Source organism: Paralichthys olivaceus, chromosome 15, assembly GCF_024713975.1.
Source record: "Paralichthys olivaceus isolate ysfri-2021 chromosome 15, ASM2471397v2, whole genome shotgun sequence".
Classification (NCBI taxonomy): domain Eukaryota; kingdom Metazoa; phylum Chordata; class Actinopteri; order Pleuronectiformes; family Paralichthyidae; genus Paralichthys; species Paralichthys olivaceus.
This window is the reverse complement of record NC_091107.1, coordinates 2,590,279-2,604,754: the sequence shown is the minus strand read 5'-3', so window position 1 is coordinate 2,604,754 and position 14,476 is coordinate 2,590,279. Positions and strand designations below refer to the sequence as shown.

General features: G+C 42.5%; 1 protein-coding gene across 4 annotated transcripts in view; it reads right to left on the bottom strand.

Annotated features, from left to right (window-relative positions):
- Positions 1 to 14,476, bottom strand: part of sgcd (sarcoglycan, delta (dystrophin-associated glycoprotein)) — a 189,023-nt gene that overhangs the window by 68,078 nt on the left and 106,469 nt on the right. For all 4 annotated transcript variants that reach the window (XM_069510192.1, XM_069510194.1, XM_069510191.1 and 1 more), the window contains one exon: positions 2,837 to 3,022. In XM_069510192.1, the coding sequence (XP_069366293.1) occupies positions 2,837 to 3,022 (186 nt within the window). The remainder of the gene's footprint in view (positions 1 to 2,836; positions 3,023 to 14,476) is intronic.

Below are 14,476 nucleotides of genomic sequence, written 5' to 3'. Positions count from 1 at the left end.
ATTTATCTCACAAAGCGAAGGCCGGCGGTACACACTGCTTTTCAACCACGTGTACACATGGCCAAGCGGCTGTGTCACAATTACGATTGTTCACGTACTTGCTGAGGTTCATGTTCCTGGATGATTCCAGAGTCGTCTCACAGAACTCAGACTAAAGATCTGACTCAGACGATCCCTCGGCCACTTCTGGATTTGCGTACGGTTATTATGACGATGATGCTTGATGACTTCATATAAATACACGTCTGCAGTTTCCCTATTCAAGATGTCGTCTTATGGTCACGAAATGTTTTCTTGATGAGAGTAAAATCATCACATTGTAAAGTTCTCCATCTTCTCGTCCCTCTCACGCACCAGTTCTGTGTTTTTTTTTTGAATTCGTGTTTTGAAGGAGGATGACCAACATGTTCAAAGAGTGACAGAGGAGGAGACGTCAGGGAGGCAACACGAGCTGAACATGGGCGGAGCTGGGGGAGGAAGGAGGTGCGTCCTCTCTCTCTCCGTCGGCTTTGATTTGTCTTCCTTCCTTTTCAAACACATCTACCAAACACTTTTCCTCTCCCACAGTCTGCAGGCAGACACATTAGGAACATTAGAACGCTGCGAGCGCTGTGCTCTGTCAGAACACACGGCTCAGCATCTGAGGAGCCGCTCTCTGATTTATGTAGATCTCATATTAAAGCCTCGCTGTGAAGCAGACCTCATGTATTATTCACCGCAACCAGCACGTGCTCGTGTTTTTATGTGAGTGTGTGTTGCATCTGACTCATCAGACACAGTGGATTACTGAGCAGAGGTTCGGAGGGAGCAGTGGAAGTAAAAGTAGGAAGACGTTCATGTTGGAAGCAGAAGTGCAGGAGGAATCATTTGATCACAGACGTCTTCATCTTTAACGGAACGTTCGTGTTAGTTTTATGGACGTAAATGTCTGTTTTGCTCGTTCGTTGCTCATCAACTGAAGAATTAAACCGACTGAATCCACCAGTTCATAAAATCTCAAACACCTGAGGTCCGATGCATGAAACATGAGAAACATGATGAAACATGAGAAACATGATGAAACATGAGAAAAATGACAAACATGAGAAACATGATGAAACATGAGAAACATGATGAAACATGAGAAAAATGACAAACATGAGAAACATGAGAAACATGATGAAACATGAGAAACATGAGAAACATGAGAAACATGATGAAACATGATGAAACATGATGAAACATGATGAAACATGAGAAACATGAGAAACATGATGACGGATGTAAATGAACGACAGTAACGACTGCCTCAGCACCAACCTCCAGTATATACAGTACCTACTGTATATACTGTATATACAGTATCTAGAGTACCTCCTACAGTATCTACTGTATCTACAGTACCTACAGTATCTATAATACCATATAAAGTATCTACAGTACCTACAGTATCTATAGTACCATATAAAGTATCTACAGTACCTGCAGTATATACAGTAGCTACACTTTATAAAGAATCTACAGTATGTACAGTATATACAGTATATAAATAATCTATAGTATTTACAGTATAAACAGTACCTACAGTATATAAATAATCTACAGTACCTACAGTATCTATAGTACCATATAAAGTATCTACAGTACCTGCAGTATATACAGTAGCTACACTTTATAAAGAATCTACAGTATGTACAGTATCTATAGTATATACATAATCTATAGTATTTACAGTACCTACAGTATATAAATAATCTACAGTACCTACAGTATGTACAGAAACCATCTCAACATGTTTCTTCTCCTGGTGATTTCCATTCTTCACACATTTAGGAACAGTTATAATAAAATATTGTAGTTACTCGTAGTTACAGAGATAAACTTTAAAATAAGAAATAAAAACATCATCCTCACGATTCACAGATTCTTTGACCCTGAGGAGATTGTGACAGATTCACTCAGCTCCACTTTCAGATTCATCCTGTAACTGTGCTGTTGAGCGACGACGTGCTCTTTCGGGAATCTCTCAGCAGTTGTTGTTGTTGGTGTGAGTTCATTCGATGTTTCATCAGAAGAAGCTCAACCGTTTGTCCGGACTGAGTTTGATCACGGAAGCCGACAGGAGGAGACACAGTGAATCTGACTGATCCTCCTGCTCCTCTGTGACACTTCAGGCTGGAGGAGGCGAAACGCTTCAGTGGACGTTGTAAAGAATAGAGTGAAGCTCAGGTCGCATTCTTCTGTCTGAACCCGTCCGGACCAGAAAGAAAAGTAACCGAGCCCGATAAGTTTGTGTTTCCCCGTCCCTCACACTCAGGATTATTGCTTTCCACAGATTCCCTGAGCTACTTTTCTCTTTGTGCAATACTCTGACGCTGCTGTAACTCAATCATTTCCCAGTTTAGGATCAATAAAGTACATCTATCTATCTATCTATCTATCTATCTATCTATCTATCTATCTATCTATCCATCTATCCATCTATCTATCTATCTATCTATCTATCTATCTATCTGTCTATCATTCTGTCTAATCCTGTATTTAAAGATTTCACACAGCATTGATCAGGGGATTTTTCCTCCAACTTGCAAATCAGGCTTTAAGAAACAAAGTGTTTGAAACCTTTAAGAACCAAACTTCCACAAACGGAAGCAAACATCAGCAGGAAACGACGTCAAACTCCAAAGTGAGGAGAAACAAACCTCAGCTCCAACCAGAGGAATCTGAGTATCGAGCGTGAATGTTAAACTTAATTCCTCCGCCTCTCTCCCGTGAAACACAACAACACAACTAAAATGTGTGAGATCGACATGGTGACTCCGTCAGCGGCAGAGAAAAGAGGAAGCAGCGGACTTACTATGGTGAAGTTCATGACCTTGAGGATCCAGATAGTCAGCGCCAAGTTGATGAGGATCAGGATCATCAGCAGCAGGACGAAGAAGTAAAGGCAGCGTTTCCTCCAGCCGTATATTCCCACTTTGTACACTTGTGGTTTCTCTGAACTCTGGACATTGTTCCTATGAGTGCACTGTTCCTGGGTCATCTGAGAGGAGACAGAGAGAAGCAGCGTTATGATTGTGGCTCCAGGGAAACGTCTGGATGTTACTTGCTTCATCTTTCAGACACGTTTGGTTTGAGCGACTGTATTATCTGATTGTACTCTTCTGACTGTCTGACTGGGCACTCGCTCCCTCCGGGCTGCTGTTCAGCTACAGGGCATGTGCATGAAGTTACTTTATTTATTTTTTAAAGCAAACAGAGCAGAGCAGCTGATTTACATGATATCAGTAACGTCACCAGACATTTTCCCGTGTTTGGTTCAGACCCTCAGACTTTTCCTTGAGTTAATCTGCTGGAATAAAAATGTTCTCAACTCGAACAGACGAGAAGCGTCAGTCTGGTTGGAGGTGAAGTGGGTGAGGGGGAGAGGCCTCCTTTACCTGCCGCCCCCCCCGTCACACATCCAGACTGTACGTAACACGACTGAGCAGCTCTCCACACTCATGACGATCAAACACTTTGACACATATTCTCTGTTTTGCTTTGTCATGAGGTTCTGACGATGCAGATTTGCATCTCGATGGTTTTAACATGACGCGTTTTGACTGTGACCTGGTTTCAGTCCTGTGTGTGTGTGTGTGTGTGTGTGTGTGTGTGTGTGTGTGTGTCTTTTGTTGTTGAGCTTTGTCAAAGAAAAAAAAATCCTGTTTCTTCATGACAAACAAATTCTTATTTAAATTAGACGATTAGGTTTTAAAGGCTTTAGGACTTTCCACAGTTGTCGCCCGGCTTATCGCGGCTTTGGGTCTTTGCACCTTTAATGCTACTGTGCCCTTGTATAGCAGGTTTCCATTTAAAATGACGACCAGCAGCACACACATCTCCTTATCTCTCTGTAGCTGCATGAACGAACAGGGGGTTAGAGACAGGAAACAATCAGAGAAAGGCTGAAGGATTGAGAGCGGGGGAAATCACAGAGTCTAGAAAAACAGAGAGAAGACGACGGGAAGTTTTAGCATCTCATGTTTGAGGTTTTTCCACAGATTCAAGAGACAGATGACGGAATACTTTTTAATTTATTGATTAATTCATAACAAAAATAATCTGGAAAAGGTTTTTTAGCAAGAAAATGTGAAACTGGAAGAAAACAAATATCTCAATTCGATTAAGAGATGGTGGGGGGGGGGTCCCAGCCAGAAAAATAGAAACAAAAGCAAATGCCATAAAAACTTTCTAAAACAAACTCTGGAGACGAAGCTCTTCATTTCTCGTTCTGTCTCAGACTTTTAGGAAACATGGTATAAAAGTGTCTCAGAGGAAAAATAATCACTCCCGTGGTCTTTATTTACGCTCACTGCTCCGACTCCCCTCTTTTCTATCAGCCTGAACCTCACAAAGATGTTTCCTCTTCATCTCCTGTCAAACACAAATGAAAATCCAAACACAGCCCAGGACATCTCCATGTTTCTGCTGACAGAGTCTCCCCTGCAGCTCCTCAGCCTCTCTCACACCGTATCTTTCAGTTAGTGTGTAATGTGTGTGTGTGTGTGTGTGTGTGCTTGTCAACAGCGATTGGCTTTGGTGGTCCGACGTGCACGAGACAGTAAATTGCATTTTTCCAGAGTTATTAGCCGTTATTATGGCGGGAAGCGAACAATGCCTCCTCGTCTTCGCGGCCAGACAATTAGAATCATCATTAATCGGCACTATCAGCAGATCAATGGGGCAGAGGGGTATAATAGAGTTATAGACCACTTATGGGGCAATCAATCAATGTGATTGCTAACTAAGCTGTGTTTCATTGTGCCGGAGCTGAGTGGCTGGTCACAGGCTCAACAGTCCTGTAGTGGAGTATGTGTGAGGAATGTTTATGGCGTGTTATTTGTCCCGCTCACGTGCCTCGTCTCTTCTAATCACTTCCTGTACGGAGGCTCTGCAGCTGCATCGTGAATCTCAGAGCATCAGCGATGGACTGAATAAACAAGAGAAACAGCCGGAGCACATGGCTGTGGTTATTATTGTTACCTGCAACCTGTGAGCTTATGATGTCACTGTGACGCGTGTTGGTTCACTTTGCCGCAGCGACCAATCAGCTGCAGCGATCGCCGCAGATTAAGAAAACGCAACTTCAGAAAATAAACTGAATCCATTTGACGTTTGGATCACATGTTGAGAGAAGGTTCTTCAGTCTGAATAAAGATGGACGGCATGACAGCGTCACCTTGGTCGCCCCCTGGTGGCGTGCTGCAGTCTAGCTCATAAACCCCGCCTCCTCCACATGCAAACGAAAAACGTCTTTGACTTCACATCAAGTCAATTATTCTCAAATATGACGTTCATCATTCCAGTGACATTAATCTGTTACGTTTGGTTTTAATTTGTTCTGTGACGATATTAAATCAGGCTGAGACAACATGATTGACAGCTGAGACTGATGCACGATTGGTCGAGTGTGTGCGTCTGCAGGAGCTGGGCGTCGCCATCTCTCACTTTTGACATAATCTGAAGCCGGGGCTTGTGCAGGATTGATCGTCAGTCACAGGTCCCTTCGATATATGTGCTCGACCAATCAGGAGTCAGTCTCAGCTGTCAATCATGGCGTCTCAGCCTGTCTTTAGATCATCATATAACCTGATCCTGCTTCACGCTGTCCGTCCCTCAACCACCCGATAGAACAGAGCGTCCCGAATGTGGTCGTGAGTCGCGGCCGACACGCTGCGTTCAAACCTCGTCCAATCACAGGATCCGGTTCAGCTGACAGAGCTGCTCTGACATTTGTTTACACCAAGAAGCTTGATTATGAAAAAAGATTCAAACTCTGACAGGCAGGTTTTCCATTTCCTCTCTACCAGATTTGTTTTTTCTTCTTCTCTCGTCTGCTGTGACAGCCTCAGATAGCTGACCCCCGAAACCGATATGAAACTGCAACTTCAAAATGAAACAGATCATGTCGGGAAAAATTCGCTAAGCCGGCGGGGCAGAGAAAATTTAAAGAAGTCACGGAACATTAAAGTCGTGAGACGGAGGTTCGGAGAGAAAAGCAAAGAGTGAAAAGAAAAGTGAAGTGAGGTTAAAACTCTAAATACAATTATACTTATTTAATTATTAGTTCGTTAGTTATTAGTAATTAACAGTGTGAGAAATGATTTCTGTTTGAGTCGTCACCTTTTCAGTTGTCCCCTGTAAACTCGGGCAGGTGGGAACCAAAAGTGAGAGGAATGTAAAATTCTAAAAAAACCAAAAACTAAATACCAAAACAAATTGAAAATAGTTTTAAAAGTTTTATAAATGTAGTTTGTTTGATTTGTGTTTATATTTTGTAGTCTTACACATACAGTGTTTTACATTATGGATCCACTCCCCCTCACAAAGTGCATCACAAACAAAATGAATGTTGTGTAGTAGTGAAATATAATATAACTGCTCTTCCTCAGCCACCGCTCACACACACAGACGACTGACGAAGTGTGTGTGTGTGTGTGTGTGTGTGTGTGTGTGTGTGTGTGTGTGTGTGTGTGTGTGTGTGTGTGTGTGCAGAAAGCAGAATCGAGATGAAGGGAGGAGGAAAAGTGGCAAATTGGAGGCAAATCAAATCATTGGCCTTTGAGTCTTTTTCCCTCCACAGCTGCTTTTGTTCAGCCAACTATTCACCGAGAGCCCGAAGAAAAGCAGACGGTCCAAAAACAAAGTCTGTCTCTGATTAGAGAGAGAAATGAGCTTTTACAAAATGTTATTGGTTATTCCCGCTGCCAAATAGCCAGGCAGCTCCCCATTAGCACGTTTATGGACAACATGTGGATCGGTACCAGGACCCGACGGCTACTGCCAATGGATACGCCATTACCGCGAGTCGTACGACTTCCAAATGTATGAGTACACAAGATGGCCGACAGCCAGAGGCGCTTTAACGGCCGGTGCAGTTTGTGGGTAAACAGGCATGTGGAGAAATGTGACCGAACATCTCCCTGACTTCTTCTGGTTGAGGGTGATTGAACATAATCTCCATTAGCTGCTGCTCGCGTTCAGCCATTAGCTCTTCTCTAAATGGTTGTAATGTGAACATCGTCCATTCAAAGCCTCTGTTTGTGTTTCTCTGTCCCGTCTTCATGTGTATTGCTTTTCTCTAATGCACCGAGCTCCCACCACAGCCATTAAGCAGCACTGAAGAAATCCAGCGGCCACTGTCCTGAATTGCTCCCCACCGCTCTTCTGTCGCTATTAACTGTCCCGCTCCCTCGTCTGGAGAGCCCTCGCAGCAATTCTTCCTTTTTTCACTGCGCAGCTGAAGCCCAGTTTTATTTTGTTCTCTTCATGACTCTCGGCAGCAGAAACAACAGAGAGGATCAGTGATGCAGCGCAGGCCGCTGGAATCTGACGAAACGCTGATGAAAAATAGACTCTGCACAAAACCCACCACGTTTGTCTTCACATCCATTCACCAGAAGTGTCGACAACATCTCATCAAAGAACAAACTCATATTTAGTTTTAAAGCTTCTGTAGCTACTTCTACCTTTTTATCTTTATTTAAAGTCTTTACAAGGAATTTTTCATGTTCGTTGATTTTAGCCACCGTGGACAGAAGTGGGGCTTCCACCGTCTCCTGTCGTAAAAAACACACACAGCTGTTTGCAGGATAGTAACGAGGTAATGATTACAATTCGTGAATACCTCCCGTCAATACACCAAAGTGAAAAAGAAGAAGGAAGAGGGAGTATGTTACACTATCTGAGGGAGACAGGATTGGATAGAAAGATTTAATATGGCCTAAATAACTCTCTGCCATCCATCATTAGACCAAACGAAGAAGGAGAAGCTGCGAAATATCAAATATGAACCGTGAAGGAATAGGAGGCAGACCCAGTGGATGGTTGTGGTGCACCTCGGTGTTGATAACCATCGTCCAATAAACCGAACTAAGAACAACACCAATTTAAAAAATCTTTGTTTTACGCATAATTATCATTTTCCCAAAAAAGTATATTAAAAAAAAAAAAGAAATAAATCATCTCGAAGGCAAATAGATTATTTTGAAAACATTACAAGCTCTAAAAGCTTTTTGAAATTAAACTAAACACTGATGGACACAGTTTAAATGCAGCTTCATTGTTCCTGCACCTCTGTCACTGAGATGAACACTCGCGTGTTTATCGTTCTCTGTAACTACACAGTTATTCGAGTGTTATTCTGAATTGCTCTGGCTCTTCTCCTCATTAACAGCGGGGCCGCGCTCTCAGCTCGGTGTCGTGTGCTGCAGCTGCTTTCTGTTCGTTACGGACGAGACGTGTGCAGTTCACACTTACAGACACTGGAGAGGTCAAAGAATCACCGTCGACAGTTTAATGAATCTGCTCCGGATCTGACGACGCTGCGTCCCAACGATTATTAATTCTGAAATACTGACGTCGGACCTGGACACTTTTCTTCCTGTTTTCCTGCAGAACATTTCTTTTTATTCTCCTGTGTTTATGTAAAAAGTTGATTTACATGCACAGGATGAGGGATAACTGTTGGAGCCTGTGTGACACACGATGGAGTTTAAAGCTGCTCTGTCACTGCTCTATGAAATCCAACATTCAGGGTCTTTTATCATAAAGAAGAATTCTGGTTTGGTGCAACTCAAGTCTACACTTCATTTGTTTTTATAAAGCATGGATTGATTTGGGTCTCGCAGCCCCTGGTCTAGTCTCAAGTGGGCAGCTCAGAGTTCTGGTGTGAACGCGCTGAGGATGGATTTGAGATCCAATCACACTCAAGTGGTCTGAGACGTAAACTTGGTGGAATGAACAAATTAAATTTGAGTGGATTCAGGATCATTTCTTACCAATTTCTCTGAGAGTAATTCTCGGATGTTCCAACATAGAAGAGAAGTGATATCTGTGAGTGTTTGTGATGTGGTGCAGCTTGATTGAATTTAAGGGGACAACTGGGCCTTAGTGGAGACATGAGCTCTACTGAGTGACATTCTACTTTCTCATTTATTTTTATTAATGCATATATACACTCAGCTCTTGTAGTTCTAGTTTTATTGCCACAGGCCTTTAATAGTTCGGATTCCCATCAGCTGCTATGATGCAACAGCTTCTATTCCTGGGCTCCATGTTAAACATGTATGAATACACATACTGTCAAATACAGACACCACCCCCAACTCAAATTAAAATGTTTGAACGTGATATAAATATTATCAGAACCAGGTGGGACCTTGGTCTGGATCCTCATCACACATCTACCTTCTCTGCACTAAGCCTGTAAACCCTGAGGCGATGCTTAGCAAGCGTAATTGACTTAATCTTTAATGTCACCAGAGCGAACTGGCTCCTCTGTTTGCACGACTTTATTATCGGGTGAAAAAGGCTCAATGACACTGGATTTAAAGGGAGCGGGACCACAGAGGGCGTCATCGCAGAGAGAAAAATACACCTGAACGCATCACTTTCAGCTGGAGAGACGACGGGGGAGTGACAGCGCTGAGCTCCGAGCCCGGATCGGCACCCTGCGGTGATTAAGAAGCGTCGGACTTCAACCAGGCACAAAAAAAAAACCCTCCAGAGCTTACTCAGAGAGGCAGGAGAGATGAAGAGGGTTTAAGCATTAAGGACAAGGATGGTAGGGGGTGTAGTATGAAGGGAGCTGAGGACTGAGGGGGTGGAGACAGGAAGCCATGGCAGAATCTGGACACAGTATGGAAGCAATCGCTCTTCTCAGCGTAAAGAGGCTTCAACGTTCGCAAAATATATTCTGTCACATGAGAAACATGTAAATTCTCTTTGGATGAACAAGCTACAGAAGACGACTCTGTCTTTGTGCCATGGGACGATATCCTGCTGGAAGTTGCACTAAAAGGAAGCACATAGTCAACAATATGGAACCAGGCTGTGGTGTTCAAACGAGAAATGTTAAAAAAATGCCTCCAAAGTTTGACAGGAAAACGTTCACCACACCACCGCCAGCAAAAACCGCTGATCCAAGCCCGGTGAGCTCCAAGGACCCGTTCTGGTGATGTGTAATTCTGAGCATCACCAGAAATCCAAAAGACAAGGGCAGTCTTCAACTTCTTTTCCACAGCTACAGAACATACTGTCATTCAGATTCCACAGCAGCAATTAAAAACTGGGAAAAGCAAAAACTAGTAGCTACTCCTACTTCAGTAGTTTTTGCTTTTCCCAGTTGACAACTCAACTCAAACCAACCAACAGGACGGGGTGTCAACATAACCTCCTTATATCAACGGTGACCATTTGTTTCACTCAGCAAACAAACAAACTTTCTTACTTTGCTCCAGTTATGTATCATTGGTCATTAGAGGTAATAAGCAGCTGTTCTAACAACCTATAGGGGGCGTTTCCTCCTTTGAGTCATCCGATGGCCCCACGAACACTTCACGAACACTTCACGTCAGCTTGTTCATTTTAAAAGAGCTGAATCTGTAGTTTTTGTATAATCCTGAAAACAGCGTATCTCTGGCTTGTGTAATTAAATCCCTGTGTGGTCTTGTAACATGATTCACTGCTGTGGTCTGAACTGAAAATTATTTCCTACCCTGAAAACAGTGATAGCGGGACGTCCACGGATTTTGACACACGAGTTCAGTGGTCCAAACCGCTGAACCATAACGAGCCGTCACTCCTGAAGTTACTTATGTTGAGTTAGTGAAGTTCTTAATGGCTTTTTAATAGACTTTTGTTTCTGTAAAATATAGAGTAAAAGCAGGAGAAGCCTGTTTCCATCGTCACAGGACATTCCTCTTATGTAAATTGCTTTTCTTGGTGAATTTATGGAAGCGTTCATCACGATCCGTCACTCGACTCTTTCCCTTTAAAGTGTCTTGTAAAACCCACACGGCCGGGCACCATGTGAGAAAACACACTTAAATCAATCAGTCCACCAGTCGGTCTCATTAAAGGATTCGGTTATCCGTCATTACTCAAGAGGAAATTAAAAAAAGAAGAAGTTAAAGATCTCCAAATGCTTAAATCAGCTGGTGAGAGAAGAGGGACGGAGGCTTTCCGAATGTGTCGGAGGACGAAACAGAGAGACTGAATGTTTGTGTGAGAGATGTAGAGCGTCCTCTTAGATCAGACCCAACACAGTGACAGGTCAGCGCTGTGCCGCTCGCCTTTATCCCAGCAGAGAGACACTGATGCTAAATTGCCTGTCTCTTTCCCTTGCTCTCTCTCTTTTTCGCCCTCTCTCTCTGTTTTCTGCTCTCTCCTCTCTCCATCTCCCTTTATCTCCCTCACCCCCCCCCCCCCCTCCTCTGCTATGAGAGAGGCTAACAGCTTAATCATAATTGTGTCATGAACCATAAACACTCATACGCTCGGCGGTGGACGAAGCCCCGGGGGGGGGGAACTAATGGTGCTGAATAATAACAACCATAACTTTATTTGCAGAGTGTTTCTGTTCAGAACTTTTCACAGATAATTTCTGTTCACATACAATTAAGATGATAAATACATTTTTTTTTTTTTTTTTTAAATCTAGATTTTCTGTAATTTTTCTTTACACAGATTGCTTGGAAGCAAAAGTTAAAAAAACATGACTCACTGAATTAAACTAAATTAAAACAGGAACATTAACAGGTCCTGATATTCGAGTGGTTATAAAAACACGTTAGCATCAGCGGCTCTATCAGAAAGTTTAGTGTCACACGTCTTTCCTTGATGTGTTGATTCCAGTGATTCAACACACGTTAGGTTTTCTCTCGTTCGACTGTTCATGTGTCTGATAAGTTCGGTTTGGTTTCGGTGAGACTGATAAAGTGCTGACTAATGATAAAGCTTCTTTGCAGTGATTCTGATCTTTATGTTTTGCTATAATAAATTCATTAAAACCCACAAGTTGCAGTTTCTTCTTAAATCAACACGACAATGAAAAGAGACGTCTCCTATTCTCTGAACTCAAGGAAGCACCAAACAATGTTGGGCCTAAACCAAATCAAGACTTTCCCCTAACTGTGTGTTTAGAGTTTATACATCTTATAGGTCACCTCTGTCTTTTTAATAAGCGCAGCCTGAATTTTTAAAAGTGCTATTTTTTTCTTGCAATATTGACAGAAAACCTAATTTGCAAACACTCTCTGTTTTTCAATGTGGGTTTATAGACAAACAGAACCGGGATTTAAAGGCTGAGGGATTGTTTTCGGTTCGAACCCCCTGCTGAGCTCAGGAGAAGTATAGAGGCACGCAGCAAACACAACACTCGCACTTCCAAGGATCCGTCTCCAGAACGCTGCCTCAGGCTGTGAGATTAATATTTATTTACTGTGGTTTTGGAAGGAGAAGTTGTATGCCATCTTGCTGAGCCACTGAAAATCCACAAGCTTCCTCTGAAAAATCCCCCACGAACTCGTCCAATAGGCAGAGAGATCCAGCCAAGGGACGGGCAGCTAAGCCAGTAGTAGGGTTCTGATATTTTCTGGATCCCCGTCAATCCCTGTGTAATACCAAGGAAACACTGAGAAGTGCCGGAGAGCGAGGCAGCGGAGCAGCGTCCTCGTTTTCTCTGAGCCAACAGCTCTTTTTTCCAGGATGTAGTTTTAGTCGTGTTGAAGTGGGACACAGCTTTTACTTGAAACAGGGCCTGCATCACGGTGGTGTCCAGAAAAACGACTTATAAGCTCAGAATAAAGAGTCTGAATTTATCAAGTAACCAGTGAAAATTACTTGAAGATGCTGCAACTCAAACACAATTGATTTCACTCGATAAGGAAAGTTAATAGAAGCGAAGTGCATTAAAAGATGTAGATATTGTTTCTTCCTCGATATAATCTTATATATTCAACAGGAACCGTTTCTTTTTTCCCTGTTTGGAAACTGTTGCGTATCACAGATTATAATGAGAACAGAACGACGTCAGGGGCAGTTTCCTCTTTCCCTTCTTGCTGACTGTTCGTTCACAACCACATGAAGAAGCTAACTGTCCCCCAGGTGTTTTAAAAGTTTACCTTGTGTTTCTTGGTGATTTGATTTACATGAACTAATTTGATTTACGCCACTAAATTTTACTAAGACGTGTTCTGCATTATTTATTGTAGCCCCGCATGAAATCCTCTCCTGTACAAAAACATCTTGTTTTACGAGCTTAATTACTTAAGTGCATCTTGTGCTCACATGGTGCATATTTCTAAATATTTAATGTGTTTAATTTAATTAACTGCAAAAGCAAAGGAGAAGGTCATTTTAGCGAAGCTTAAAGATCCTGGTTGGTCTCTGGATGTGTCGTCATATTTTGATGGTAAATTTCACCTAAAGAGGTTTTTTTCTTGAACAAAGTTTGTCTCTTCTTGTTTCATCAATCATTCATTTCTGTATCACTGAGACGTGCATCCTCAACCATCTACTGATCCAAACATCTACTGATCCAAACATCTACTGATCCAAACATCTACTGATCCAAACATCTACTGATCCAAACATCTACTGATCCAAACTACTACTGATCCAACCAGCTACTGATCCAACCATCTACTGATCCAAACTACTACTGATCCAAACATCTACTGATCCAAACATCTACTGATCCAAACTACTACTGATCCAAACATCTACTGATCCAAACATCTACTGATCCAAACTACTACTGATCCAACCATCTACTGATCCAAACTACTACTGATCCAAACTACTACTGATCCAAACATCTACTGATCCAAACTACTACTGATCCAACCAACTACTGATCCAACCATCTACTGATCCAACCATCTACTGATCCAAACTACTACTGATCCAACCAACTACTGATCCAAACTACTACTGATCCAAACATCTACTGATCCAAACTACTACTGATCCAAACTACTACTGATCCAAACATCTACTGATCCAAACTACTACTGATCCAAACATCTACTGATCCAACCAACTGCTCAGCTCACTCTGACATTTTACAGATGTTTTCAAAGAAGTTTCCAAACATCAGTGCAGGTCTGAGAACATCTCATGTGAACTTCTGAAGAGTAAATAATTCATTGATTTCAGACACTGAGCTCCACTGCTGGAATGTGAAAGCTCCTCCTCCTCCCTCCTGCAGTCACGACAGAAAAAAACTTTTATAATGACAGACCTCATGGTCCCCGATTCATTCAACAGAAGAATGAGTCTGAGCTGAAACTCTAACTATCGACCAGCATCAACCTTCCCTGTGCCTGCTGCACAGAAGCTCATTTCATTTATTTTTCAAGAGCACTTTTATCCAAAGTGCTACACAGCGACAAGGGTCCTTCGGTTTGTGGCACAAGTGGCAGCAAATAAAGAACCGACTGAACCCGCAGCGCGAACAGCAGCAAAGAGGAGGAACTCAGTGCACGATGGAGGGAGTGTGACGCTCGGGAAAAGAGAGGAACAAAAATGAAAGATGGAAAAGAACAATGGAAGAATGATAATGATAATCCTATCATGAAATAAACACACAGTTAGAGTGTTTTCAGGGGTGACGAGTGTCCTTCAGGATCTCAGGACGTCTTTAGATGAAGGTGAGATACTGGAGCCGTGG